This window comes from Nasonia vitripennis, chromosome 5 (assembly GCF_009193385.2).
Source record: "Nasonia vitripennis strain AsymCx chromosome 5, Nvit_psr_1.1, whole genome shotgun sequence".
Lineage (NCBI taxonomy): Eukaryota > Metazoa > Arthropoda > Insecta > Hymenoptera > Pteromalidae > Nasonia > Nasonia vitripennis.
In genome coordinates, this window is record NC_045761.1 from 17,251,111 (window position 1) to 17,278,660 (window position 27,550).

At 49.2% G+C, this 27,550-nt stretch overlaps 1 protein-coding gene across 25 annotated transcripts in view; it reads left to right on the forward strand.

Moving 5' to 3' along the window:
* LOC100118639 (tensin-1) overlaps positions 1-27,550 on the forward strand; it is a 149,511-nt gene that overhangs the window by 118,836 nt on the left and 3,125 nt on the right. For 14 of the 25 annotated variants that reach the window (XM_031932731.2, XM_031932730.2, XM_031932732.2 and 11 more), the window contains 14 exons: positions 1,247-1,507; positions 1,897-2,063; positions 2,257-2,406; positions 3,668-3,965; positions 4,051-4,288; positions 18,923-19,221; positions 19,843-20,465; positions 22,713-22,926; positions 23,728-23,937; positions 24,541-25,176; positions 25,736-26,115; positions 26,258-26,347; positions 26,804-26,906; positions 27,361-27,544. In XM_031932731.2, the coding sequence (XP_031788591.1) occupies positions 1,247-1,507; positions 1,897-2,063; positions 2,257-2,406; positions 3,668-3,965; positions 4,051-4,288; positions 18,923-19,221; positions 19,843-20,465; positions 22,713-22,926; positions 23,728-23,937; positions 24,541-25,176; positions 25,736-26,115; positions 26,258-26,347; positions 26,804-26,906; positions 27,361-27,544 (3,853 nt within the window). Of the gene's footprint in view, positions 1-992; positions 1,180-1,246; positions 1,508-1,896; positions 2,064-2,256; positions 2,407-3,667; positions 3,966-4,050; positions 4,289-18,922; positions 19,222-19,842; positions 20,466-22,712; positions 22,927-23,727; positions 23,938-24,540; positions 25,177-25,735; positions 26,116-26,257; positions 26,348-26,803; positions 26,907-26,997; positions 27,266-27,360; positions 27,545-27,550 lie in introns of those variants that run through there. The other 11 variants (XM_032600299.1, XM_032600300.1, XM_032600302.1 and 8 more) reach the window with 7 other exon arrangements.

Below are 27,550 nucleotides of genomic sequence, written 5' to 3' on the forward strand. Positions count from 1 at the left end.
TTTAACGAAGACGTTCGGCTTTCGATTATTGGGGAAGCCCCTGTGAAGGATGGAGCCGAGGAATCCGGGGTTAGGTCGCGCCCCGTAATTCATCCCGTAAGCATCAGCCTCAGCAAAGCTTTATGTGAGACGGCTGAATGGAAATTGTTTTGTTCGGCTATTTGCGCCGCGAAATTTATTCCGAGAGAGCGTAAACGTCCCGATCATCTGGCTTTACTGTACACAGCCCATCGGTAGAGAGATGCACATTAGGCTTAGGGCTGCCTCTCAAAGCCGAGTTTATTGAGCGGGAGGATTACTCGAGCGCGTGCGTAGCTCAGAATTAAAAAGCTCTCCGCGCGGGAAATACAAATTAGCGCGTGCATAGTTCGTGCTTATCTCCCGAACCGTAAGTATCCGCGTTTAATAAATTCCCTCCATCGCAACGACCTAATAGCCCTCGTAAGGATACCGTCGCGATTATATCTGCGGACGCGATGAGCCGCGCTGTTGATTCAATGTCGCCGGTTTTTCATGACGACCTTGACTGAGATTCCTCGTTAATTTTCGACGCGATCCTTCTCTCGGGCTGAACAATCGCCACGATTCTCCCACGGATAATCGTGGCCACGCGGCGCTCTTCCTGCAGAGTACATCGTATACAGAGCTGTTCGTTTCAGATGTCGTTTTGATGTATACCTGATAATTTTAAACGCATACAGCACTCGTCGCCGTCGACAATCGACGTCGTGAAGCCTTGGAAAATTCGAGACCACAAACCCACGCACGCGATATTCCATTTCCATATGTATAACAATAGCGATTCGATTACGCAACTGCCATCGCCAGCATGCTCGCGGTTTACGTGTATGCGAAAACGCCGCGAAAATCTGCGCTCCGCGGCCTTTACATAACGAAGCGCGTATTATCGCGCTCGCGTCCTCTCCCTCTTTTTCGCGTGCGGAAGCGCATAGCGACTTGGAAAAATGTGAGCCAAGCGAGGAGTCCAGTTTGAGACGTGCGCTGTCCTCGGAGGTTTACGCGAGGAGTATGTTTACGCGCGGTGAGGCTGTCAGGCGGCACAGACAGCTGACGGTTCGTTTATTCGGTGATAGATGATTGTACAACAATCGAATAAAAATGGCGCGACAAAAGTACATCGTCAAGATCACTTATAGACCGGTCTACACCCTGAAGAAGGCAAGCCTTTGAAAATTTGAAGAAATACAATCACGCTAACCGAGAAAATCTATGATTCGAATTCCAGATGCACACATCGACGCCGAATTACCGACCAGTCCCGCAGCAGCGCACACCGGGGGTCGGAGCCGACGCCTCAACGGTGGCCTCCTCTAAGAGCAGCAGCAACAGCAGCAGCAGCGGCACCAGCAGCGGCCGCGTCAGCGAGGTCATGGAGCTCTGCTACGTCACCGAGAGGATAATAGCCCTCTACTACAGGGAGGACGCCCGTGCTGTCCTGGAACACGCGACGGCCCTGCTTCGCGGGAAACACGCCGATAATTACATGGTCAGTCGCGCGTGTGTGTGTCTCTGCTCTTCTAATCTCTCTTCTGCGCCTGTCCACACCTGCGTGATGTATGCCGCGGCCTTGATGCGCTGACTCAGTTTTTCCGTAATTTTGTGAGAGCGCGCGCAACGAGGCTTTGTCGTTTCTTTTCTGCCTCTGAAAATAGGCGTTGTCCGTCGTTACTGCGATGATGGATCGAGATAAGAGTATATTGTTTACAATTTAAAAGAAACGAGCCTAATGTCGTTGCATTCATATGTACGGACGACAAGAAAAAAAGAGAATAACTAAATACAATCTCACCACTCCCCGAGATTGGGCAAGGAACGAAAGCGGGTCTCGGCTGACGGCGCACGTATAACTCACCGAGGCTGGCATTCTGGTTACAGATCTTCAACCTGTCGTCGTCGTCGGGACGAGCGGGCGAGCCGAACACGCGGGAGGCGGGTTGGCCCCAGGGATTGGCACCGAGTCTGGAACGACTCTGCGCCCTTTGCAAGGAGCTGGACTCCTGGCTGAACGCCGCTCCGAATCGCGTGGTCGTTCTTCATGCGAGGTACGTTCTCCTACTTTCATTACTCACCGAGGATTTTCCGAGCGCACATCGCTGCCCTAATGGCTTATCATACGACAGAGCCGGGCAAGATCGATGGGATATCGTTGAATTTGCGACGCGAATGAATATTTTACTCGAGGAGATTTATATAACGAGTCCGCGGGAATCATACACGTTTTATCTTCTGTTACAGAGGCTGCAAGGAACGCCTGGGCGTAGCCGTGTCGGCCTACATGAACTACAGCAGCATCTGCGGGGGCCGTGACCAGGCGCTCGACAGGTTCGCCATGAGGCGATTTCTCGACGACAAAATCGGCCCACTTAACGTCCCCTCCCACAGAAGGTACACTGCCCTCTCGTCTATGCTCCCCGCTGCACGTTATAAGTTAATTCGTTAATTCCCCGCGCGACGAGCTCATTATTGTATCAATGCTAGACTGCCGGACATTCCGAGCGCGCAGACTGATTTAACTGCGTCGGCTTTTGGTCAAGATCACTTCTGGGTTTATTAAACTATTAGTGGGACGAGCGTCTCGGTCTATTACGGTTCTCTAGTTTTTTTTTTTTTTTTTTTTTTTTTTTTGACACGACCGAGCCTTTTCCAGATCGTTAACTTCTTCGTTGATATACAATCGACGCGGCTTTTTGCCGAACGATTTGCATACTTACGCGGTGAGAGCGGAAATCGTAGGCGGAAGTCCGAAAATCTCTCGATCCTTATACCTCACCTTACTTATCCTCGTGTGTGCAAGCCGCGCAACATCCAATCCGCACGTTCCACGCAGCTCTCCAATCCTTATCTGCGCTCCCTACGTGTACATGTAGCTCGCGATCGACGTCGGGAGCAGCGGCGCTGTTCGATTTACGTTTTACCGAAGCGAGTATAGAGCATAATCAGCTTCCCACGGTCATCCCTATTAGAGCCGAGAGAGAGAGAGAGAGAGAGAGAGAGTCCAGCTGCTGCTGCTGTCCTTGAACCTTTTACGGACTCGCCCTCCGTTATATCGTCGCAGGAAAATAGTGTCTTGTATACGGGGCAGAGAGATTATTCGGCTGAACTTAGCTGACCTTTGCGTCTGTGTCCGGTATCGAGCATCGTTTCATTTTTACTGCGACTCAATTAAGGCATACCTATACTACTCCGTTACTCCCACGCGCTAACATCGTGCTAAATCGGAAGATTAGAATTTCGAAATGCATTTTTCACGGCCCCAGGAAAGACACAAGTCGGTCGCGCACACTACTCGATGGTCGAAAACACGAGGTTTTTCAAATATTTGCATAAATCGCGCGCGGCTATGACATTAATAATGCATGGACTCGCGAGCGCCGCCGAGAGGCTTTATTTATTAAATCCGCGAGCCTGGCGCATTAGCATGTCGTTAGGCGCCTGTGCGCAAGCCGATTGCGAATTGATTGACAAAAACGGCACACCTATAGCGGGAAAAAGTATCCCCGGAAAAATCGCTTTGATTGAGAGCTTGTTCATTATACTTCTTCTCGCGCTCGCTAATTTGTGATTAATAGCTTCGTTAGTCGCTGGTGTCCCACAGGGGTTTCCAACCCGTCGTAAATTTTCAATCCTCGATCCGAAACGCTTTCAGGTACATCGACTACTTCAGCGGTCTGCTAGCGGGTTCTCTGCGCATCAGCCCGTCACCCCTGTACCTCACGCACCTGACGGTCTTGGGCGTGCCGCTGTTCGAACCGACGGGCTGTCGAGCTTTCCTCAAAGTCTACGAGGGACTGACGCCGGTCTACACCTCGGACCTCTACTCCGTGACCAACGCCCGCGAATTCACGGTCAACCTCGGCGGCCTCAGGCTCAGGGGCGACATCCTCGTCAAGTGCTACCACAGGATCTACTCGAACCAGGGCCGCGAGGTCATGTTTTCGTTACAGGTACGTAGCGCACTATTATAAGCTCTGTATAATTGATCCGAAAAGAAAGGAAAAACACTCTACAGTCCACTTATACACGTTTCAGTTTCACACGTGCGTGATAACGGAGAACGTCGTCTCGTTTCCCCGCTCGGAACTCGACGCAGCTTGCGACGACCCGAGGTGTCCACCCGACAGCGTGGTCACCCTCTACTTCGCGAACGACCCGAGGCGCCTCGACGGCCCCGTGCCGGCGCCCACGCCAGCGGTGCCTCACGCCTCGGCGCACCACGACCCCATACTCCACTGGGACAGCTACACGAACCTCGATATGAGCGATGACGGTGAGTACACGATTTCGCTCGATAAGTACCGTAATTGAATTATACGGCCGAGAGGAAACAGTCTATAAAACGGCGATAAAAATTTCGAAACATCTGCACCGAACTGAGCTTCTCGCAGTATTAATAATATTTAATCGCATTAGAATACGCACGCCGCCGCAATAAAAGCTCGAACGAGTTATCCGCTCGCGCGCGCACCGCAGTATCTATTTATACTCCCTAATTACCTCTATCTTACAGTATACGCATTCGCCTTCGCAGAATGTTCCCTTTGCGTAGTTCGTTCCGCTAAAAGGCTCCGCCCGAGTACAGCCGATTCGTTATCGCGCGAGCGATAGTAGTAGGGGGCTTTTATCTCAATAAAGCGTTCTCCTTTTTCGCTGCCTCTAATCTGCCTCTATCACGATAGAAAATCGTGTTTATAGGGAATCAATAATAGCCGACGATAAAAAGCTTATCCTCGCGTCGACGCACTGCTAATAAGCGGAAATCTAATTCGATGGGTACCTCGCTTACTCATCGCGAATCGAGGAGAACAATAATCGCGCGTAGATTGGGAATTTAGTAGTAATGACGGAGTTTTTTCGGATTAATCGACCTTCGCCGAATCGAACTAGGTATAATAAGGCGTATGAAAGTTTTACGCTGCGCCGCGGCTGTGCGCGTTCTCTATTCTCTATTTAGGACAATGGGCGTGACCGAGGCGAAATCAATTCCCCATCTCAATTACTCCATCGAGCGCGTCTTCTAAAAAGTTCTCCTCGATTATATCCAGCTCGTTCCGTGCGTAAGCTGAAATTACTCTTTCGGCCCCTCTACAGCATATCGAAGTATAATCGTCGTTAGCGTGTGTTACAACAATAGTTGCACTTCGCGTCAAGTGATTCCGGTAAACATTTATACTTCCTACAGTCGCTTAGCATTTTTATCCGTTCCTCTCTCTCTCTCTCTCTCTCTCTCTCTCTCTCTCCTCTACGGCTTTTTGCATTTCCCGCTATGAATTATTATTCGCCGATCGTAAATAAACTGCGCGTTATCACTCCATTTATTCAACGCTCTCTCGCGCGCACAGCTATAAATTTCCTGGCCTATCGAACACTTCCTCGTATATTTTTCCGCTTCCCCTTTTTATTTCACACCGGCGAATAAATTACCGCGCGGCGAAAAAGCTGTCGTTGCGCAAGTCGAACAAGTTATTCGGCGGCGAGTCCGACAAAGCCGCGTTTATTAGAAGCAAAGTTCGCCGAGTTTTACTCGCTCGTCTGGTAACGAGTTTCTCTCGCGGCCGCGCGCTCGACACACAAATGAGCTTGTGCGACCGCGGCGCGAATTTCAAATTGCGCGCGCAAGCTGAGAGTTACAAGATGTCGCCGTCGCCTGCAGAGCGGGGGGCACGTAGACGCCGTATTCGGGTTATTTGCACTCGTGTACGGAATGTATGTCAGCGGTAATTCGCTCCTAACTCGCGGCGGGGATTTATACGATAAACACTATTAGTTCGTTTTGATTATCTCGGAAAATCTCTCCCAACGCTGCAGCTATTATAATACACTGTATGCCGCACAACTTACAATAATATCCTTCGTTTAACGCGTCGATGCGTAGAGGCAGAGCCGAAGCTTGACTCCGGGAAATCCGCGGGTATAAAATACTTACGGCGTCGCTATAGAATGCCGCGAGAATCTAAAATTAAGAGCGCCTCGCTAACGCTTATTATAAAGCTCTCTTTTCTCTCTCTCTCTCTCTCTCTCTCTCATCTCCGCCTGCGCTGCAGCTTTCCACGCGTCCTTTCTCCCGCGCAATTACGCCGCCGCCGCCGCCGCTTTGTTGCTTTCCTTTTTAGCGCGGCGGCCGGCTTCTTCTTCGGTCGTCGGTGCTTATTAATTTTTGCTCTCTCGCGAGCGCGTATTGTTTCTCGAGACGGCGTGTATGGAGCTTCTCGTCGCGTGTTTTGTAAATATCGCGCGGTGCGGGGCGATAAAAAAGTCGAGAGCGAGGATTTTCCTCGCTGCAGTGTCTACACAGTTGTTCCTTAAATATTTGCCGCGAGGATTACGTGAATTACCGGCGTGACGCGCACGGGTATCTGGAGAGAAAAGCTCGAGTTTTCGAGGGTAAAAATTGCCGGATATCGTCTGCTTCGCCGTGTCTGTACGGCTATTGTCGAGCTTGCGCTTCGGGGAGCGATGCAGTTTTTACAGCGCGATATTTTCCTGGTTTGCAGCCGTCTCTCTTTCTCAGTGTTGCTCTCCCGAGGGATACAAATATAACCAGCATAAATACCGGCGTTGCCGTGAACCGTCTGCGCATCTTGATATTATTAGATGATTTTCCACCGGCTAAATTCGACTTTTAATTAGACTCGTGTAATGAATCATCTGACTCGCTGGTGCGTGTACCGTGTACACACAAAAGAAGCAGCATCCCATCAGCGCAGTTTACAGCGACGCTCTCAAGACTCGTAATTGCCTCCAGCTGTAAAAAGTAATCCCCGACTTTTGCATTATCGCGCAAACTCCAGCTCTCGTGCGTTTACTGATATTCCAGGAAAACGGTCGGAAAGGCGGAGCAGTCTCTTTCGAATCCAGAATCTCTCTCGCACAAACACACGTACCCAGTGAGAGAGAGAGAGAGAGAGAGAGAGAGAGAGAGAGAGAGACGGGGGCAGAGCCGCCGCGCCAACTAAGTCGTCGTCGAAGAGGGGGACATCGGCTCTCGAGTTTATTCTCGTCACCTTGCGCTCTGCTCTCTCGGCGGATAGCGCAGTGCAGACCGCGAGAAAGATTCGGTTCGTGCCGTTCTCCGCACGCGTGTCCGAGTGCTCTAGTAGTCGCCGCTCGTCCGCCGTCGCGAGAACATTTTTCCGCGAGTGCAGAGTATCTCACATACGTCGTTGTGTGGAACACAGAGAAAGAGAGAGAGGGAGAGAGAGAGAGAGGGAGAGAGAGAGAGACGTGGTTCTGCAGAGAGGAGAGAAGAAGAAGAAGAGGAGAGAAACGGGACCGCGACACGATCACGATCTACGGCCTTGTTGTCCCCGGTGGTCGCCTGTGTAGAAGATCGAGAGAGAGAGAGAGAAAGAGAGAGAGGGAGAGGGATTCCTGTGCTCGTCGCGATCCCCCGACGGCGATATCTTCCCTGTCGGCTGACTTTGCAAAGGTTTGTCCGTGTGCTCGCTCTCTCTCGGAGATTAGGCTGGGAGAGTTTCGCCGCCGTGCAGCTTTTTTCGGGAGAGAGTTTTAAAATAAGCGCGCCGAGCGAGCTTAGCTGAAATTCGAGATCCGTGCGCGTGTCTGTGATGCTGCGTAGAGGATGATTGATGTGGACCAAGCTGTGGAAACGGGGTGTTTATTGTGCTCGTTACAAAATCGCAGTACATCGTACAGTTACAAGACATAAAGTCGCGTGAAAATAGCCAGACGCGCGCGTCTATAAGTAAAAATGCCAGTGTCTTAGACTACACGCAGGAAAAACCCGTCGTCCGTTCTCCTCCGCCCACCGGAGACTTGTCCCGACAAATTCCCACTGTCTCGTAATCCACACTCGCGAAGAACAGTATATCCCCTTCGGGAGAAAAATCAGCAGCGAATTTCCAGTTTCTCGAGAGTGAGATCGTAAACTCGGTGCGATTTGCCCCGAGTGTAACGACCCGCGCTTGGCTCTTGTATTTTATGCAGTGACAACCGATCGCTGCCGTTGCAGAGCGCGGCTACGTGTTCGCTCGATTCTTATCACTCGAGACGTTCTAACGAAGCTGCGCGCTGGCACTGATAAGCTGTACGTAGGAAGTGCTCTCCACTCGCTGCTGCTGCTGCTGGTGTTGGGATTTTTTCCGCTTCACTTTCTTCCGAGAAGTATCTCTCCATTTTTTTCGTACACGATTGTTCTGTATGAACTCGCGAGCGATGGGCGTAATGAGTCATGGTGCAGCGATGATGGGCTGATAGGAGGCGGTGCGGGTTTTGATGCGTCGGTTTTCAGATGCTTCATCCGAAGTGGTAGACTGTAACAGAGGAGAAGATACGATTTTAGTAAAAACTGTCTTGTAACATCCGAAATTTACATCCAAGCCTTTTAAGTTCTCCGGATCATATTGAGTATCATAACCTTGATCGTTAAAAACTCGCGGTATTCCTGGAACACAGCTTCCGTCGAAAAAAAGTAACGCGCTACCATAAAGATAGCCTATCATCAGCGGCAAACAAACGCGATAAGCGTAATAAATAACGCAAAAAATCCACACACACTAACATAGATATAATAATACTGACTGTTGAGGCACGCTCGGTCGCACTCGTCCTTGGAGTCGAAGCCCGTGCTATCGCGAGTGCCGTAGTGGCTCTCGCAGGAGCCCAAATTTCCATTGTAGGTCCAGTAGTTTCCGGTCTGACCGGGGCTCCGGTTACTGCCTGCCGAGCGCTTCAGGCGGTAAGCCGAAGCTGCCGAGCCGGAGCAGCGGGGATCCGAGGGGTACCAGTGATTGCCCAGAGGAGCTGCAATTCGTCGGCGTGTTTGCGTTAGTTTGAACTTGGCCAATTTCGCTCGGAAGCAATAAAGTGCGGAGTTTATACAGGGGCTTATTGGATTTGATTTTTGATCGAGCAACTTTGCACATATTGAGGAATAACGTTTCAATTATATCGATAGCAACTTACACGCAGTGACGCTGATGATCAGCATGGCACAGATGGCGAGCGCGATGCACACTTTCATCTTGGTATATTCCGAAAAGAGTCGACAAAAAACTAACTAAAAATAAGCCTGATTTCACAAAACTATCACAGCCGCTCGCTCGAACTTCACCCAACGGCCGGCCGGGACGCACTGAATCCCCGAAAAATTCTCCTCTGCAGCTGAAGCTCCACAGTGTACACGCTGCACAGACTCCCCGGCTGATTTTCCAAGCGAGATAAGCCGAGATCGATTCTCTACCACAGATAAGGCTTTCCCCAAACGCAGCTGCTCCGAAACGTTTCGGGCTTCACTAAAAGGAAAAATCTCCTCTTCACAACCACACTTTGCTCGCGTAGTCTCGACTTCGCAGTCCAACGCAAACTGGCCGCTCGGGTTGGTGGTGCGTCTTTATTCGCCAGCAACCGCGTCGTAAAAAATGCTGATCTCGTCCCGGCAACCGGAAAGTCCGCATCCTTTGGGACGTAGGTGGGGGTACGGAGTAGATTGAAAAAAAAGAAGATGAATAATATTTGTATAGCACTGCGGCACGTGGGAACGTTTGGCGATAGCGGGAATACCCCCAACTCGCGCTCTGCAGTATTGCTGACTGGCTGATTTTTTTTTTCGTCGAAAATACACACGCGCGATGTAGTTTGCTTATCGTGTGCCGGCGTGTTCTTAGAAATTACACAGAAACCGCGGTCATGCTAATTTTTTTCGTTTGAAATAATACCGTCGGTTGTCTCGTTAGGTGATGAATGCGCGCTTCTGGAGTGGAACAAAGGGGTGAGCATCGCTATGTGAGGCGGACGAACGTCGCGATCTTTTCTATAATAGCCCAGTATATAAGAAGTCTCGAGTGGGCATTAAGAATCTCTTACCGGCGCCCGATCGATTTATCGAGTGTATTTGAAGTATTCCGCTACAGCCTGTCACTCGACAATGGCATCAGAAATTCTCCGCTCGATGTTTTCTAAAGAATCGACTACGGCCGCACCGATTCATAATCACACTCCCGGCGACTTTTCAATAGCGAACGTCACTAATTTAAAGCGTATATGTATGGAAAATAAAATACCCTCCCAGCGTCTCCTCCTCCTCGTGGCACAAAAGAGTCCGGACTGCTCGCGAGAGCGCTAAGAGCCGCGTTTAACCGAGAGCATCGATCTCCGCCAGCCGCTTTCCCGCGGACCCATCGATATCCCGCCATTAAGCTGCTGCAGCTCCTCCTCGAGGATATCGACTTAAATGCCCCGCCGACATCGATATGCGCAGCGCGAGCGCACAATGGCGTCGATTAATTATATAGGAAGAGCGAGCTGCCGCGCCACCGCCGCCGGCGAAAGCACAATGGAAGGATGTAGCCCGCGACGAGGAGGCGAGTGACGAAATAAAAGGATTAGGGAGAGAGGGGGTGTGTGTATAAACAATGCTGACGTAACGCGAGCGACAAGACAATGCGAGAACGTGCTCTCGGTGCGCTTTTTTCGGGGGAAAGTTTGGTTGCAAACTTTTTCCATCGCACTTACAAACAAAAGCCTAATGAATTTAGCGCCGTTTTCAATCGATTTTTAAACGCAAGAATCCTAGCACCACTTTTTCGCCCAACAACTCACGTATACGCACATCTACGTATATAGTCTGCGAAGGCTTTTGTTCTCTTTTATTGGCCGAAAGATTTCTCAGTGATTGCGACGAGCGATGCGCTCTATGCGCGTATTAAAAACGACGCTCTCCCCGCTGTGTGTATAGCTAGAAGAAAAAGCGGCCGAAAATAATGGCAGTTGCGGAACGTAAAAGAGAAATACTCGTCGACGCGAGTGCGGCTTTTGTGCGCACAGCCAGACTTTGCCGGTCATTGTTCCGCGTTAATGTTCGGAATGGGTGGGGAATTCGGCGACGATTCGCTGCGCGTGCCAACTTATTACAAGCGAGAAAATTATACAATTTTTGTTGATCGTTTAATTTGTCATAAATAACGCGTTATATTTCCAACGAAAAATCGACCGGTCGCTCAGCCCGAACAATAGCGCAGGAATTCGGAAAAAAAACAGACGTCAGCTCTGCCAAATCGTGCGACATCCGCAGCTCCAAGCGTATCCACACTTCTGCGGACGCGCACGTACGAAGCGAAAAGAGGTCGTCGGGGCGCCTATATAACGCCACCGCCCGAAAAATCTTTTTCCGTCGCTTTCTGCCACCCACGCCACACGTACACTCGCACAACATATAGCCAGCGTCTCGTGTGTGACGCTGCAGTTTGTTCGACGTTTGAATGCTGCAGTTTATTCTTCTCCGGACCGTGTATACAGAGACTCGATCGGAGATCGGAATGAGTTTTCTCGAAGAGGTCAAGTACGTCATTTGGCCGCGGATCGAAACAATCTCGACGCGTTACGTTTTTTACTTAATTCGTTCCTGTACAGCAAGAACGACGGTCGTATACTTCAAGCCCGCGGCAAACAGCGAAAATAATAAGAAATTCAAGACCGCGGGATCGGCCGCAGATATAGAATTTCAGATGGCACCGCCGAGAAAAAGACTTTCTCCCCTTCCCAGCCTGCAAGTCGATGGTAATGAAAGCGACATCGGCATCACGACGCCGGTTCGACACGTCGCGGCTCTCGTGTCTGCATACCTATACTTATAGGTATATACACCCGCAGAGAGCACACACGAAACGTTGCACCGGCTCTCTCGCATACAGACGCGTCCTTGTTCCAGATCTCTGGCGGTGTGTGTACACGTCGTTCTCCCAAGCTCTCTCGGCTGTCCGTCTGATGTCTCGCTTCGAGTTTGAGTGCAAAGAGGCGAGATGATGAGGTGCTACTACCCTCGATTACGGCCGCGCGAGTTTTGAGTTACGAGCCGGTTAATGGGTGCGAAAGTTGATGTGAAAAATGGCTGCACCCCCCGTTGATTCCGACTAATTCGAGAGCATTAATTTCGATGCTGATCGCGTCGATTAATTTCAAGAACACTCACGCTAGCCGTTATATTAAAATGTCTGGCGGAATAATCCTCGCGAAACAATAAAGTCTCCCTCACGAAATACGCTGCACAACTCTTATCCGTCAAGCATAAATCCTCGCAGCGTTATTTACGGAAAACACAAGCCCGATAAATAACGGCTCTGCAACTCACCCCTCGCCTGATCTCTACCTGGGAAAATCGGACACCCACTTCAGATAGTATACACTGTATACACTCGAAAAAAGAGCCAAGTGAAAAATCTCAGGGCGGAAGTAGCTCGGTCACGATCGGTATCGAATATCCGCGCGGGATCGTGTCGCGCGCAATATGTCGTGTAAGTGCGCTCGTCCCGCCGTTATGAAGCTGCTGTTGCTGCTGCTGCTCCGGTGTATACAGCATGATGCAGAATATCACGAGAGAGAGTCATGAGAGTATCGCGCGATATCGCGTGCGCGAACCGGCGTTCGGTCACAATTAATCGCCCGGCTCTCCGATGCGATGCACGATCTCCTCTACGCTCGAGCGATGTATGTCCCTCTTTATCGGCAATACGATTTTTTCACTTTATGCGAACGTAGCCGATATTTCGCAGATAAGCACACAGAGAGGGGGCAAAACAATATAGGAAAAATCAGCGAGATCCTAGAGAAGCCCCCGTGAATTTATGGCCACGACGTCCGCGCGCAGAGAGAGAGAGAGAGAGAGAGAGAGAGAGAGAGAGAGAGAGAGAGAGAGAGAGAGAACGAGATCCGAGAGCTGCCGTACAAGGCCTGGCTCGAGACTAGCCGCGGACTGTGCAGGAGAGGGGCCGGGTTATAATACCGCAGAGAGAGAAGCGCGCATGAATGAAACGGCGCGTCTTCTTCTTCGGCGAGCTCGATTTTCAAAACGATCTCGAAATCCGTCGAGCGTGTGAAAAATGTCGAATTTATCTCGCTATCTCGGCGGGAAAAATCGCCCGGACAGCCAACGGACGTATGAATGAGCGCACATAGGAGCCGAGATGGTATCTCTCGCGAGTGGCTTCAGCGCAGCCTATCGAGATAACTCGGCTTTTGCATTGTTTCTTTTTTATGCGGACGCTTGTTAGCATAGAATAATGCGCGCGTAATACGTCGCCGAGCCATCTACGGTCATTTGTAACGTGCGCGCGTGTTCAAAAATGTTTTATTCAGGCGCGAAAAATTATACATTCTTACGAAACACAGAGCTATATTAATAAACTCCCCGAATGAACTCGTCACGGCGAAATTCAAATACGGCGACCTCAAAGAGAGAGCGCGAGAGAAAACGCAAGGTCCCCAACCGGTCCGCCCCCGCGAAACCCTTCCTGCACATATCGTACATTCACGCGACTTTTCGGAGTCGCTCGCGTTGCGCAATGCAACCTCCTCCTCAGTATAACTGACCATCGCAACTGGCTCCGCGCGCGCGAGTCTGTGTGATCCGTCTCGGAAAGAGAAAGAAAAGTCTCGCCGCGTGCCAACTTGTTGCGTGGGACGCTGTAAGTAGCGCTGGAGCCGCAAAGATATAACGAGTCAGTGGCGATTCTCGGCTCTCGGCGAACGGAGCTCGCGCGCTGAGGAAAAGCCTCGGCTGCATACGGCCTTTTATTTGTCACCGTAGAGAGAGAGAGAGAGAGAGAGAGAGAGAGAGAGAGAGAGAGAGAGAGAGAGAGAGAGAGAGAGAGAGAGAGAGAGAGCGTATATGGAAACGACGAGAGGCGCAGCGGACTTTCTGTGATTCAGTGTGTGAGTTTCTCCGGTGAATAAGTGATTTGTGCTTGTGTGTGCGTGCGAAAAGCTAGACGGGATTATAATTTTAACTGAAAAACTCGGTGTGTGTACACACGAGACTGCAGGCATACGCATCCTCGCACGCACGGCAGCAGCGGGCTCGGCTGTAAAAAGTCCGGTCGGTAGCCTATAAGGCCGTCAAACTGGTAATTCGGGCGCTCCTAAACGCGCGAGCGCGCGCGTATGCTGCTGCTCACTTTTTTTCATCACCGCGCGCGAGCTCTGGCCTTTTTCGGCACCGACGGCCCCGTATACCGAGACCTTTCTCTCTCTCTCTCTCTCTCGCTCGCTCGAAGCTCGTCCTTTTGGCGCTATGTGTATGTGTGTCGAGGTGCACGCACCGCTAATGAAGCCGACGCTCTTTGCTTTATTTTTTAATTATTATTTACCGAATATTAATTATTGTAAAAAACGTTTGCAGTGCGTGTGGCTCTTTAATAACGCTCGGAATAAGCCTTTCCGCGAAACGGCGCGTATAAATCAATCAGCCCCTGCCTGTCAGACGGCGCGAGTGCGAGCGTGTACCTGCATCTCCGCGAGTCAAAAAGTAAAATCGAACCCTCGGACGTATACAAGCGTTCTCTCGCTACCGCTTACATCGTGTACGGAACACGCATACCGTGTTTGCGTAGACTCTGTGTAAGTGCAGCGCGCGCGTAGCCGTAATAAAAGCCAGCGCAGCCGCGCCTCCGATGACAGTTCGACACGGAAATCTAATTAGCATATAGCCGTGCATTTCCAGCGGATAGATAAGCTGCTTTTACGCCGATAAGCGATCGGGAGAGAGACTCTTCTCGTACTCTCGTATAACGAGTGCGCGGGTGGCTTGGATCGAGATGAAAAGTCGCTCGGGAGAGTATGTTTATCTGGGTCGGCTGATTTTTCGCAGTATCTCTGGCGCGGGATTAATCTCGCTGATGGGTATTACATCGCTGTAATAGAGACGATAGATAAGCCCCGCTGAATAATGCACCAGCAGCGATGATTTTTCCTGGTTTATTTCACCGGCAGACGTGCGCGCGTCATATTCGCAAGGGACTACTGCGTGCGACACATCGTCACGAGGCTCGATTTAAATTGGCTCTCGGTGCAGCGCACTCTCGTTATTTCGCCGCGCGTCTTAAATTATCAGCTGGAATGGACGTATATCACAGGCGCGCAGGCGAGAGAGCTTTTCCGTGCGCGGCTCTCGATTTATTATGCATCGATTTGTCCGCTCGGCTGTGCAGACTCATTTATCACTGCGTCCGCCATAAATCCGATGATGATCGATCCCTTCTTTAATGGCAATGCGCAGAGCCGCGTCAAAACAATGGGACCGAAAGAGAGATAGAGAGAGAGAGAGAGAGAGAGAGAAAGAGAGAGAGAGAGAGAAAGGAGATTCGCCGATTGATTTTCGGATGCTATTAATCAAAGGCTGATGCTTTAATCGAACGCGTGCGTGCGCGTATGGAAATATTCAAAGAAGGCGCGCGAGAGAGAGAGAGAGAGAGAGAGAGAGAGAGAGCTTAATTAATAAAAACCACTCGATATACAAGCCAAATGAAATTCCCCATCAATTTCCCGGTGCAGCGTGTGTACCATACCGAGATCGAACAAAATGCATACCGCGCTCGGCATGTCCGATCTTCCGTTAGGTCGAATCCTTCATTGGCGTGTGCGCAGCTCCCAGGCGTAAACATCGCAGCCTACTCGCGCATTTTGAGCGTACGCGATTCGATTACGCGTGACTCGCGCGCGCGTGTATGGAAACACCACGTGTCTGGGTGGTCTCGAGGATCTCGAAGAGCGGTATGAGACCGTTTGGATTTTCGGTCGAGTGTTTGGTTTGGGAACGTGAAAACAGAGAGGATGAAGCTTTTCAATTTCGAAATCCCCTCGAAAACAAACAGTAGTGATCGAGCGTGAAGTTCACTTTTATACACACTAAATTAACAGTATTAAAAGGCCAGCGCGCTTGCATCATGTTGTTTTTAGCGGCGACACGAGGGCTCCTACGCACACATCGAAAATCCTTGCCGCAGCTCTCTCGTAACCCACATTCCAGGAAACAATCGTGACGCCTTTTCCCGCAGTCCTTCAATTGCATGCAAATTCGCGCGTACGCAGAAACGTCCGCTATTTATTTCACCCTCGGTTATCGTGCGCTCGGCTTCAATTTTATAACTATTCATAAAGCCGCACGCGCTCGAGCGTAATTGCTTATGACGCGACAAGCACGCAAAAGGGGCACTTGGGCGACTTCTTTCTTGAGATGCCATCGCGCGCGCGATTCCGACAACATCGCACGCCGCGGTGAGAAGAAAAAATAATTGAAGACGGGACTGACCGCAAGAATGTCTCTGTGTGCGAGTGTACTTTTGTTTCGCAATACACTACGCGCGCGAAATGCTCCCTGCTGAAAATTTAGCGTCTAATAAAAGTAGCTGTATGGTTGTTCGAACGACTGTTTAATGCGACGACGCTCGAATTCTAAAATTAACCATAGAGAAAACTTTCTCGGTACGACATTAAACACGTGCTGCACGTACCCATATACTTGCGAGTCCGTGTGTTTTACGACTGCGTGTTTCTCGTCGCCGCCTCTCGATTTCTCGTATGCACATGTGTGACCTTACGCCGCAGCGGCGGCGAACGAGAGGAGAAGAAAAAGTATCGCCGAAATTACGCGAGGTGTACGGTCCGGAGAATTTATGGAGTAGCGGCTTTGACTCGTTAAAAACGAAAGATTCGAATTAATTCTTTTCGCGTCGGCGCTTTTATGAAGGATCGCGCGCGAGAGTGGCTGAATTTTTTGAAATTTATCGGCGTGATCAATTTCCCGGGGCTTCGGATTTGGATTTACCGAGCGTTAAGGATCGGGATTTTACGCTCATGTGTACAGTGAACGTTTGCGTTAAGTAATTGGCCGGATGATGTAAACGCGCTCATTAGCATCGAAAGGACTCTTGCGGTGTCATAATGAGAGCGTATTTTTATCTTAATGAGAGAAGTCTATCCGCGTCCAGCTGTCGCTTAACTCCGAATTTATCCGATCCGAATTAATTGATCTTTAATAAGAACAGGTCTGAACGATGTGTCTCGAAACGGTTTGAAAATTAATCGATAAAATACAAAAAACCCTTTATCTCGTAATCGCGCAGTTTCGCGATACAACCATAACCCAATCGCATTGGCCCGCCCCTCTCGACACCTTCGAATTCGAATAATTACGACCGAAGCTCCGCAGCTGCACACTCCTCTGGACATCAATTTACAATCGGCCGAAGACGCTCATTTAAAAGCGCCGAGGAGGGAATCACGCCGCGCGTTCGCTCTTCATTACGAGCACTTAAGTCGGCCATTATTTTTAATTTAGTCGCGAGCAGAGAGTCTCGGGAAAAATCGACTCTTATCGCAGCGAGGCCGTTCACTTTTATCCATTCATGTTATTGATCTGCTTTGAAAATTCATGACAACCACACAATCGAGAATACATCTGTTTACTGACGCGACGCATTGTGTGAGTCGATCGTTATAACGAGAACGGAACGAAGGAAAAAGAGAAATCACGGCGATGAATGGCAATCGATTATCGAATTCGGCTGGTGATTCGAATCGAGCTTAGGGGCGTGTCCGGGGCGCCTTAGACCAACATACGCCTCCTCTCCTTCGTCGTATATTTTATCGCCGCATTATGTGAAGACGCCGTGCCTTAAACGCGGCGGGTTACAGCCTTTTTATTTGTTTGCCCAGAATAGTCCAATAGGTCCTTAATGAATCTTCGTGATATATCTCTCCTGATTTATGGATCGCGGGGCAAGTGAAGGACTCCAGAATTGATTTCTATAGCAAAACACTGGCTGCATCGGCTCAAAAACCGAAGTCTCGATCTCACCCGGACGCGCGGGAACCGCACGTACACAACATCTCACTGCTCTTCTCCCGGGCTCGTGGTAAATTCATCTTCCCGCAGCTCCGCGGGCAAAAGACGAGTGGATGCAGCGCAGGATAGTCTAATGGCGCGCGTGCAGCCGCTGGGAATAACGCATTTTACAACCACTTGCCGCAGCTCGCAAGAGAGAGAGAGAGAGAGAGAGAGAGAGAGAGCACTTTGAACCCCTCTCGAACTCCTCCCCTTTCTCGACTCGTTCTCTCTCTCTCTCCCTCTCTCTCTCTCTCTCTCTCTCTCTCTCTCTCTCTCTCTCTCTCTCGGCTACGTATACCTATACGCCCTTTCCTTCTCTCATATCGCGTTTATTCGTCCTTTTGCGGTGGCGGAGCTCGCTGCAGTCGTATATATTGTTTTCTCGGGGATTTTTAGAACCGCCGCTGCCGCGGTCTCGGCGAGTTATAAATCAAGCTTCGCTATACAACGCCGCGCGGTATCGCCGGGAGAAATGTTATTTTCTTCGCTGCAGATCCGAATAGGAATATTTTTTTATTTACGCACTCGAAATTCGCGTACATCTCGCGGCAGAGGTCGGGAGAGCGGATAACCAGGGAATATCTCGCTCTGCGAAATAAACACCTTGCGCCGGTTCGGATCGTCGCACTAAAATTAACTCTCTCTAGTTGCCCGCGTATTATTACCCCGCTGGAAGCGACAAATTACGTAAGCGCGACGGCTGACCCGAGCGATAACGCTAATTGCTTCGTCCCTCGGAAGAATAATGCATTCATTTGTCGTCGTAAATCCGTCGCTGGACTACCGTGTCTAGCGCGCGTATTATAGACTATATAGCTCGGGGATCTATCTCCGCTGCACTACTCGGCGATTTCGCTGAGAGGATGCGCAGACGTCGTTATTGGCCGACTGCGCCGTTTGCCCGAGGGATTTCGGCGTTATTGTTCCGCATGCATGTGTGCGCAGAATAAAACTGCGCTATACCTTGGACTCTAATTTCTTCGTTTCCTGCGCGGCCGTCCGTCATCTTTTCCGCAACTATTTCCGAGGCGTTTGCGCCCGACAGTATAACGGATGAACTTATTTATAAACCCCCGCGCGCGCAAGCTAGGCCGAAATTGAATTCCGTCATCCGAGAAAGCGCGTGCGGCGGAATATAAATTCGAAAATTATAATAGCGCTGCGCTGCTCGAAAAATTGCTCGCTTCTTCTCTCTCGGCTGCAATAAACAAAACAAACGCGCATGTTTCATCCGAGTAGGTACAAAAGAAAAATGTATTTAAACGAGGGACATTTGAATTGCAGAAGGCCGCGAGACCCCGTTGTCGCCACCGCCAGCCTCAAACTCGTCCCTGCAGACGTCACCGCGAGGTCTGGGCTACACCTGCGGTCCGATCGATGGCTCGCTTTACGCGGTGGTCCAGCAGACCGGCGGCGGAGCCGGTAGCGTTGCCGCCCGCGGCTCGCCACTGACCGTGTCCATGGACAGCGGCATCAGTAGCGCACCACCCCAGAGACCCAGTCCGCCCGAGATCCACGACGCCGACGCACAAGCGCACGGCGACCTCGACAAGCTGCTGCAGGATATGATGCTCACTGTTGAGGTAAGCTATTGTTGTTTTTGTAATATGGAGTCGATATGGTGATTGATGACGCTCTTCCTGGTGATTAGAATGGACAGGTTTATTTAGATTTTATCTAAACGCGTTGATGATGGCGGAAGTGAGGTATGATTGATATCTTGAAATAACGCTTGTTATAAGTGGCGTGAGGTCAAACACGTGCATAAATTTTTATTCTTATGGGATGCATTAATCGACGATGTACTGACGAGAATTTCTAAATAAAATGCTGCTTCTTAAAGTAAACCGCGAATACTTAAAATGCACAACCAGAGACACGTTTTCCTCTTTGGAAGTTTTTAACTCGTAAAGCCGTAACGCTGACCGCATTTTTAGCCGTTCTTGTCCTTATTCCGAAAGCTCGAGCAACTCTCTTCTCAAAATCAAGATTAGCTTCCAGCTTCACGTTCAAATCATTTTATTGAAAGCAAGTGCCCAGATTGGTGTAAAATTGACAAATTGAAGAATTGATTCAAACAACCGCATGCCTCCGTTGGCACACCGCACTTGCATCGCGCAACTTACGTAACGAATCCAACCTTCAAACTCGCCTCCGCATATCGGAATCTCTAATAGAACGTCCATAAAATTCTCTGTCCGCAGTCTATGCCAGATCCTCCGAACGACGACTACAGCCGATCTCTGCGCAACGGCCCGAGCAAGATGTACATTCAGGAAAGTCAGCCTCGCGGCTACACCAGTCAACCGAGCAACTCCTCGACCTACTCGACCCTCAAGGATTCCTACCGCAGCTTCAACAGCAGCACCGCCAAAGAGTCCAGCCCGCCCTACAACTCCAGCAGCAACTACAGCACGCTCAAGCACAACTCCAGGCCGTCATACGACCACGTGGACTACCAGAGAAGCTCACCCGACAGGAAGCAGCAGCACAGCGACTCCTCGTTCTCTCCCCCGGGTAACATCGACTTCATCGACGAGGACATACCCTACCACGCGAGACAAACGAGTCAGCCTTTCTCATACGGAGCCACTAACGAGATGATCAAGCATCAGAAGCTCTCGTCGCCGTCGCTCGTCAGGAAGGCCTCCGTCCGAGGCACTGCTCCGGTAGTCGATCTCGACGAGATCCTCGGGGAGAGCAACGGTACTAACAACAGAAACGCCAGACCCATCAGCCCGCTAGGCACCAACACGCCGGATCCTCCGCCGGAATTCGCAAATGGACCTAGCACCAAATCGCCGAATAACGATCAGGGAACCGACGGGTAAGTGCTATTATCCTTTGTCAAGTCGTTGCAACCGCTCAAGTCGAGCGACTTCAGTAGCGCAACGTTTTCCAAGCTACAATCGATCCAAGCGTAAAAACAGTAATTAAATTACTCGACGACGGTATTTTCCTCGCTAACAAATGGGATTCCCAGTAGCTTCCGTACGCGGAAGCCGACTCTGGCAAATTCGCTCTCGAAGGGGGAGAAAAAAGCTAATAACACAGTGCGCTTGAAAATTGCCCGCTTGCAAAAAATCAGGCTGAAGAAAACACGCGCGTCGTAGCGATCGGTCGCGGGTGTCTACGATGATTTATCGGAATTAACGATGGCGCGGCGCACCCGCGATTACAAAGCCGTACACGCGTGCGGCTCGGGACCTTGAGAGCAAGCGCGTTTATTCAGTTAAACGGATCGATGTTCTTATAACACCTCCTTCTTCTGCCGCGAGACAGAGAGCGCGTCTGCGAAATCTTAACGGAACCAAGAGAAATACACAGATTTAACGACTCGTTATACTTACGGAGCTTGCGCGAAAACAAACGTTTCTCCCGAAAAGGGCTATCTTTGAAGTGCGAAATGATCCATCGCGTATTCGGAGTAAGAAGAAGTCGTCCAAATATTATCATCGCGAATCTGATTTATAGCTCACCTTGGGTCTCATCTCTCCCCGATTTAGTATACCGATTTATTTGACCAGCCACTCCGACAATTTCATCGAACGCTCTCTCTCCATCTCTGCGCGCCAAAAGCGTATCCATCGCGTTTACGAAACAGCGACGAAGCGAAGCGAATAAAAAAACGCGAAACATAACAAAAACACGAGGCAAGAATCGCGGGTAGAAAAAAGAGGCGCGCGCGCGCAGCCGGCTTTTCTATTTCGAGCTTTTGACTCGCCCTCTGACATAATTATATAAATATAGCGCAGCTCGCAGCAGTCGAGACACGCTAAATCGGCCATGGTGTAGCCGGCTGGTGCTTTTTTGCTCTCCACCGTCGCCTCGGCAGCGCCCACTTTCACCGTCTCTCTTTCTCCCTGTGCGTGTGCCCTCTTCCCACATTTAACCGGAAATTCGAGCTAGGAGGAAAAACAAAAGCCGACCACGCGGAAGTCGTTAGGCGAGGCGCGCGCGTTTCGATTTCTTTAAAATCAAACTGGTTTGTTGTGTCGCGGCCGCAGAGATAACAATGGGATAAGGACTTGTTGTTCTTGTTAATTGAGAATACGACGCTTGAGGGCATCGTGGAGCGGCGAGTTTTTCCTGCGATTCTGGGATCGATCGAAAAAGCTTCGATAATGACAAGCTGCTCTTCTCGCGGCGCGAAGATCGAAGATTGCGAGCGACGCATATAGTCGCGTTCGCATTTATTTACGCCCATCAGACTCGCGGCACACGCGGCATACACTAGCCGTCAGAAATATTTTACTAGCTGTCGATCCTCCTTCCATACCTTATCTACATCTCAATTCGCTTCGGCCGTAATATGCATCGTGGCTTCGTCAGTGTTTACATCCCACTGAGAGGATCGGTTTAAAAATACGCAGCGGCAAGTTTGCTATACCGACTGCGAGGGACTTGGCCAAGAAGCTTCGCTTCCGCGATACTTTTGCCAGCAACTGTATACCCGCGCGAGTTACGCCCGTGATGACTATCGGCCGATGCGCAGAGTGACGTGTCCCGGCGTATCTGTTATAATTTGCGCGCGGATGACTTTTACGTTCTGCTCGAGTTGATGCCGCCGCCGCTTAATAAACATTCTCGTTACGCGCGATTACTTGGCTCGAGCAGCGGCCGTTACGTGGATTTATACACGCTTGTGAGCTTTGTCGTACGCCGATGACGCGTTTATAGTTGTACTACCGGGTAGTTTCGTTAGTCTGCGCTTTTCGAAAATCATGCGGTCGGTTTTTAAGCTCGCGTTAAGTGATATAAGCGATATAATAAGAGGCAAATTGCGAGATGCACGTATAGAGAAGCGCTTGCGTAATCGCGGTTCTCCGTATCAAAGCTTGCGCATCAAGGTACGCCGGTAGCTCTCGATCTGTAATTACGCTTATTCATCCATAAATTCTGGGTCGCTCGCCTAAACCGCACCTACTGCGTCCTTCGATCCGAGAGAGAGAGAGAGAGAGAGAGAGAGAGAGAGAGAGAGAGAGAGAGAGAGAGAGAGAGAGAGAGAGAGAGATCTGCATCTCTTGCGTGAGCGCGAGACAAACGTATTCACGACTCGTGTTCCGGCTTTCAGGATGTCGTGGCTGAAGCAGCAGCAGTTGAAATTGGCCGCGAGACGAGACGAGCGCAGTCCGGCGAAACTTTGGCGCCAGGAGACCGGCAACCGCATGATCGGCGAGCTGAGGAACGTGCAGAGGTCGAGACTGCGACACGACGGCTACGCCAGTGACTCTGCTGTGCTCGACGACGACGACGATGTGTGGACGGTCAATCCTATGCATGGACAGGTATGTCAAGATATTCGTATTTATCCTAAGCACATTTGTCCCTTGTTGTTCACCATATTTTTTACACTACAGTCGTTCACTACAGTGTGTACAATATGTGATATTCATATGGAAATTTTCCAAAAATTTATACATTTTTTAAAATTTTCAAAGTTTTTGACGACTTATAGTTTTAGTCAGGAAATGAAGCAAAAAATAAAAAAGTAATAAAAGTTGGGTACACTTTTTTTAAAATTCGAATAACGAGTGAATTTTTACTGCCACACTGTAAAACAATCCCACTGATACGATTTGGGCAGTTATAGCATGAGCAAACTCAACGAGGCTATTCCAACATAGGCAACACGCCGCTATATATGTACAATTTAGCACCTGAATTCAAACGAGAGAGACTAGTACTCATGCGTCACCTACCTCCGCTAGTTAGAACTAGAGAGCCGAAAAGTTCGAGCGGCGATAGAAAGCTAGCCAGTCCAAAATTGTTTTGTTTTATGGCTACTATAGAACCAGATTGTTTTTCTTCGCATGTGTTTTTTTCGGGAGCATGCTTGACAAAAATAGACATTCAAGATAATTTTCCACGAGAAACAAAAAAATTGTTCGAAAAGTGAAATCACAGGAAGGATCATCTATCCAAGTTCCACTCGATGCAAATCGATCCAATAAATTTCTGCAAAGGTTTTTTGCATAACTCAAAGCATTTATTATAACACCGAACAAGTTTACAACTTTTCACTTAGGAAAAGAACGTCTTTATTGCCATACAAAAATGCTTATTCGCGCCTCTTTTCTCATCCCCAGTCAAATGGCCGACCATCCATGAACACATCGGCCCCTGCGAGTCCTTTGCTTCCACAGCGCTCAGCTAGCCGGAAATTAAACGGCAGCCTCGTCAACAGCAGTGCGAGCTTCAACCAGCACCAGAGCCGGCCCAGGGCCGAGAGCGTCAACGAACGACCCTTCGTCGCCGTCAAACGCGCCTACGAGATCCGCAAGTACAACGACAGCCACGTAAGTGCCGCTTATACTCGAGCTTTACGCTTTTTTTTATCACACACCCAATCTTTTACTCACTGAATTATAGATAACACGTTTCATAGCACTAGACTTAGATTTTTTTTGATCGAGTTTACAGGTAGTGTTTTAGAAGTGATTTTCCGCATATTAATATTTTTAATAATAATACCGCAACGTTCGATACTAATGATCGAAGCGCCGAAACTTGTACATGATTTTCGTGTTCTCTCATTTCTTATTAATTACTATTAATCGGCAGTGCATTCACACGAGTTTACTCATTTTTTCATTATTAGCGTGTCTTGTTGCACTAATTTTTATAATACACGTATCTAAGCGACTCATGGATATCTCTTACGATAGTTCGAGTTAGCTGCATGCCCACACGCAGATTTTCCATTTTGGAAACAAAATGCATCTGCATGATTCTCTCTTGCGAGTTCTGTACACACGCGATAGCGATTAGCGTAGATGAACAGTTAAGTAGCACATCACCTGAAACAGAACTCGAAGAACCTCCACCCGCGCGTCGTCCCCGTCGTTGAAGCTCGAGAGCATGTTGGCTGAAAGAGCGAGAGCTTCGCTTGCGTTTTCTAGAGCCCACCGCTGTCGGGAACCGCAACGCTGCTGCATCAAAAGTACAACGGCACCAGCAACGGCACCGCGAACAGCAACACGCCTCCTCGGCCCGAGTCCCGCAGCGATAGCTTTGCCCGCACCGAGTCGTTCCTGCGCGAGCACAGCCGACTACTAAGCAGCAGTCTGAGCAACCACAGCAACGGCGTCGTCAACCACGTGGCCTTCGACCTGGACAAGGAGGGCAGCGTCTCGTCGCGCTACCCCTCGAGGCCCGAGTCGCGCAACCAGTACTTCGGTCTCAGCAACGGCTTCGACAAAAAGGAGCCGGAGACCGGTACCACGAACGGAGGTCTCCTAGCCATGGTGGACCAGCAGAACCAGCAGCAGCAGCAGCAACAGAATAACCCGGCTGACCCTCTCGTGAGCCTCATTCAGTCGCTGGCCGAGATCAGACCGCTTTCGGGCTCGGTCGCAGCCAGTAACGACAATACCACTACTAACAACGGCATGGCCAAGCCCGAACCTTCGCTTCTACTTCACGCGCAACAGCAGCAACAGCAGGCCACCCTCATAACAGTCGGCAGCAGTGCCATTAACACGTTTACCAACACCCCTAACCAGTCGCCAAAAGCATGGCAGAGTAGCAATACACAGGTTCGTTCGACCGAACTTTGTTCGTTCATCCATTCATCATGATCGGCTTTGCAGCGTTGCTTGTATTTTTATCAATTTTTTTTCGCTATGCGTTGCTTTCGCGCTTTGTGCATGTGAAGGACATAATTATCATTCATTAGCATTGCTTCGTGTGCGTTTCAAAGCTGCTTCCGTGTGTATTTTTTGTATACATGTTTATGACACTTTGATCATCATCGTGAAATATAAAGTGGGTGAATATTCGGTTTACATTATTGTTATTCTGCTACACTGAGAAAGAGATGCAAATTTATCGGGTAAATTTAAACAAAATTTCATACTCAATTCAAGAGATCACCCGAAAATTTGTTGGTACACATCCTAGTAAAATAAAATTGAGTAAATAATACAAGTATAAAATAGTCTTTTACCAAAATTCCGCAAATTGTTACCGTAGCATTTTCTCAGAGTGGATATTCTACGAAACGAAATCTTTTACGGATAAGGGAACTGTGAACTGGCTCTACCAGTCTATAAAAAAAAGACGAGCAATTCTAACAGCGCACTCGAACCATTACAGTCGCACAATGACTCACCGTCATCGTGGACCGAGAGGAGCGTCAGTCCAGGAAGCGTACAAGGCATGAGCGGGGGTAGCGCGTCCCGACCCCAAACCCCGGCGTTCCCGGTTCACCCGCGCACCCCCTACGTCAACAACTCATCGCCCACCGTCACCTTTGCCTCGGATCGCCCGACCCAGCATCAGCATCATCAGCAGCTCGCAGCCTCGAACAACATGAACCACTCGGTCGTTGGCTACGTCAACAACAACAACGTCAGCAACAACGTCGAGGCGAACAACAATAATGCGAGCTACTCGGCTGACAGGGCGATCTTCATCGAAGAGCGCAGAGAGATCAGAGAGACGGGTTTGCCACCCAAGAGTCCGACAACGCAGCGGTGAGTCAGAATTATCAGAGCTGTTATTTATTCTGGTTGTGGGTTTATACTTATATTTTGGCTGGTGTTTTGGGGTTTTTGCATTAACAATTGGGCGATTATTCCAACAAAGTTTTTTTCTTTCTGCCATTGGTGATTTTAGACGCTTGAGTTTTCCGGATAGTGGCACTTTAAATGAACCGCGTAACAAGCGATGGCCACTCACTAAGCAGTCGGCGTCGTTCGACTATAGGTAACGAAGACGAGACAGTCAGAATTAAAGCTTATTATGTGCACCTTATGGATGTTCTATGTTGTGATCTTGTTAACCCTAATGTCTACTAGTTTCCGCAACTTGGCGACAATCTATACTCTCGTAGAAATATACCTACGATAATCAAAATAGAACTGTCTATTGTGATTTAGTATAATACCTGTTGTGTGGAATGCGTTATCTCTATAACTAACTCGATAACCTCTGCAAGAGATCTTGAGCTTGTGACTACTAATTCACCACCAAAATTTCTGAGACTTCACTCTTTAAAAATTTTTCAATCGTAATTTATCAAAGTTTCCAAATTCTCTCGATATCCACAAAAAACTATACGAGAAAATTCTCCGCACTCTACTGTCAAGCACGATCTGGATTTCCTACGTGTGAAAATTCGAGATTCGACCACAAGTAATAAATTCCGCTTATTCGTTACAGCAAGGACCGGCCTGTCTCTCCGCTGGACGAACTGATAAGTCACAACTCGTATGGCCGAGGTCCTGGCACTCCTACCCACGTTGATTATGGGCACAGTCCAAAGGTAATTAAAAGCGCTTAAAAAACATCAGTTTATAATATATTATATAGTAGAGATAAGCCATCATTGACACATTAATTTTTATCTCTTCTAGTCTGAAAGAAAAAAAGCTTTTACAAGTATAGTCGCTATGGTAAAAAAGTTTTCGTGTTGATAAGTGTATAGTGTACACTCTAAATGTCGTATATTGAGCTCCAATCGAATAATCATTTTAAAATAAAAATATATATTGTGTTGTATCCTCGTGTGCCACTATGTCAAATAATGAGTACGAAATAAACTGTGTATCGAATTAACAATCGAACTGTATACACACTGCATTTGTTTGAAATACATCTTTCTTGAAAGCATTGATTATCTTACAACTAATGTAACTCATCGATACATGTTACCCCGTGTGCGTGTGTTGAATATCGATCTCATCGTACTAATGGCATGCGTGCATTACAATTTACAGAGCGCAGTTTCCTACACATCGATCAACAGCGCCGGCGGTCACTCATCGCACATTCAGTATTACGGCTCCCGGCGATCGAGCATCCACTCCAACACCGAACCGCACGAGGTGGCCGACGCCAACGTCAAGTTCGTTCGCGATACCAGCAAGATCTGGTACAAACCCAACATTTCGCGCGAACAAGGTATGC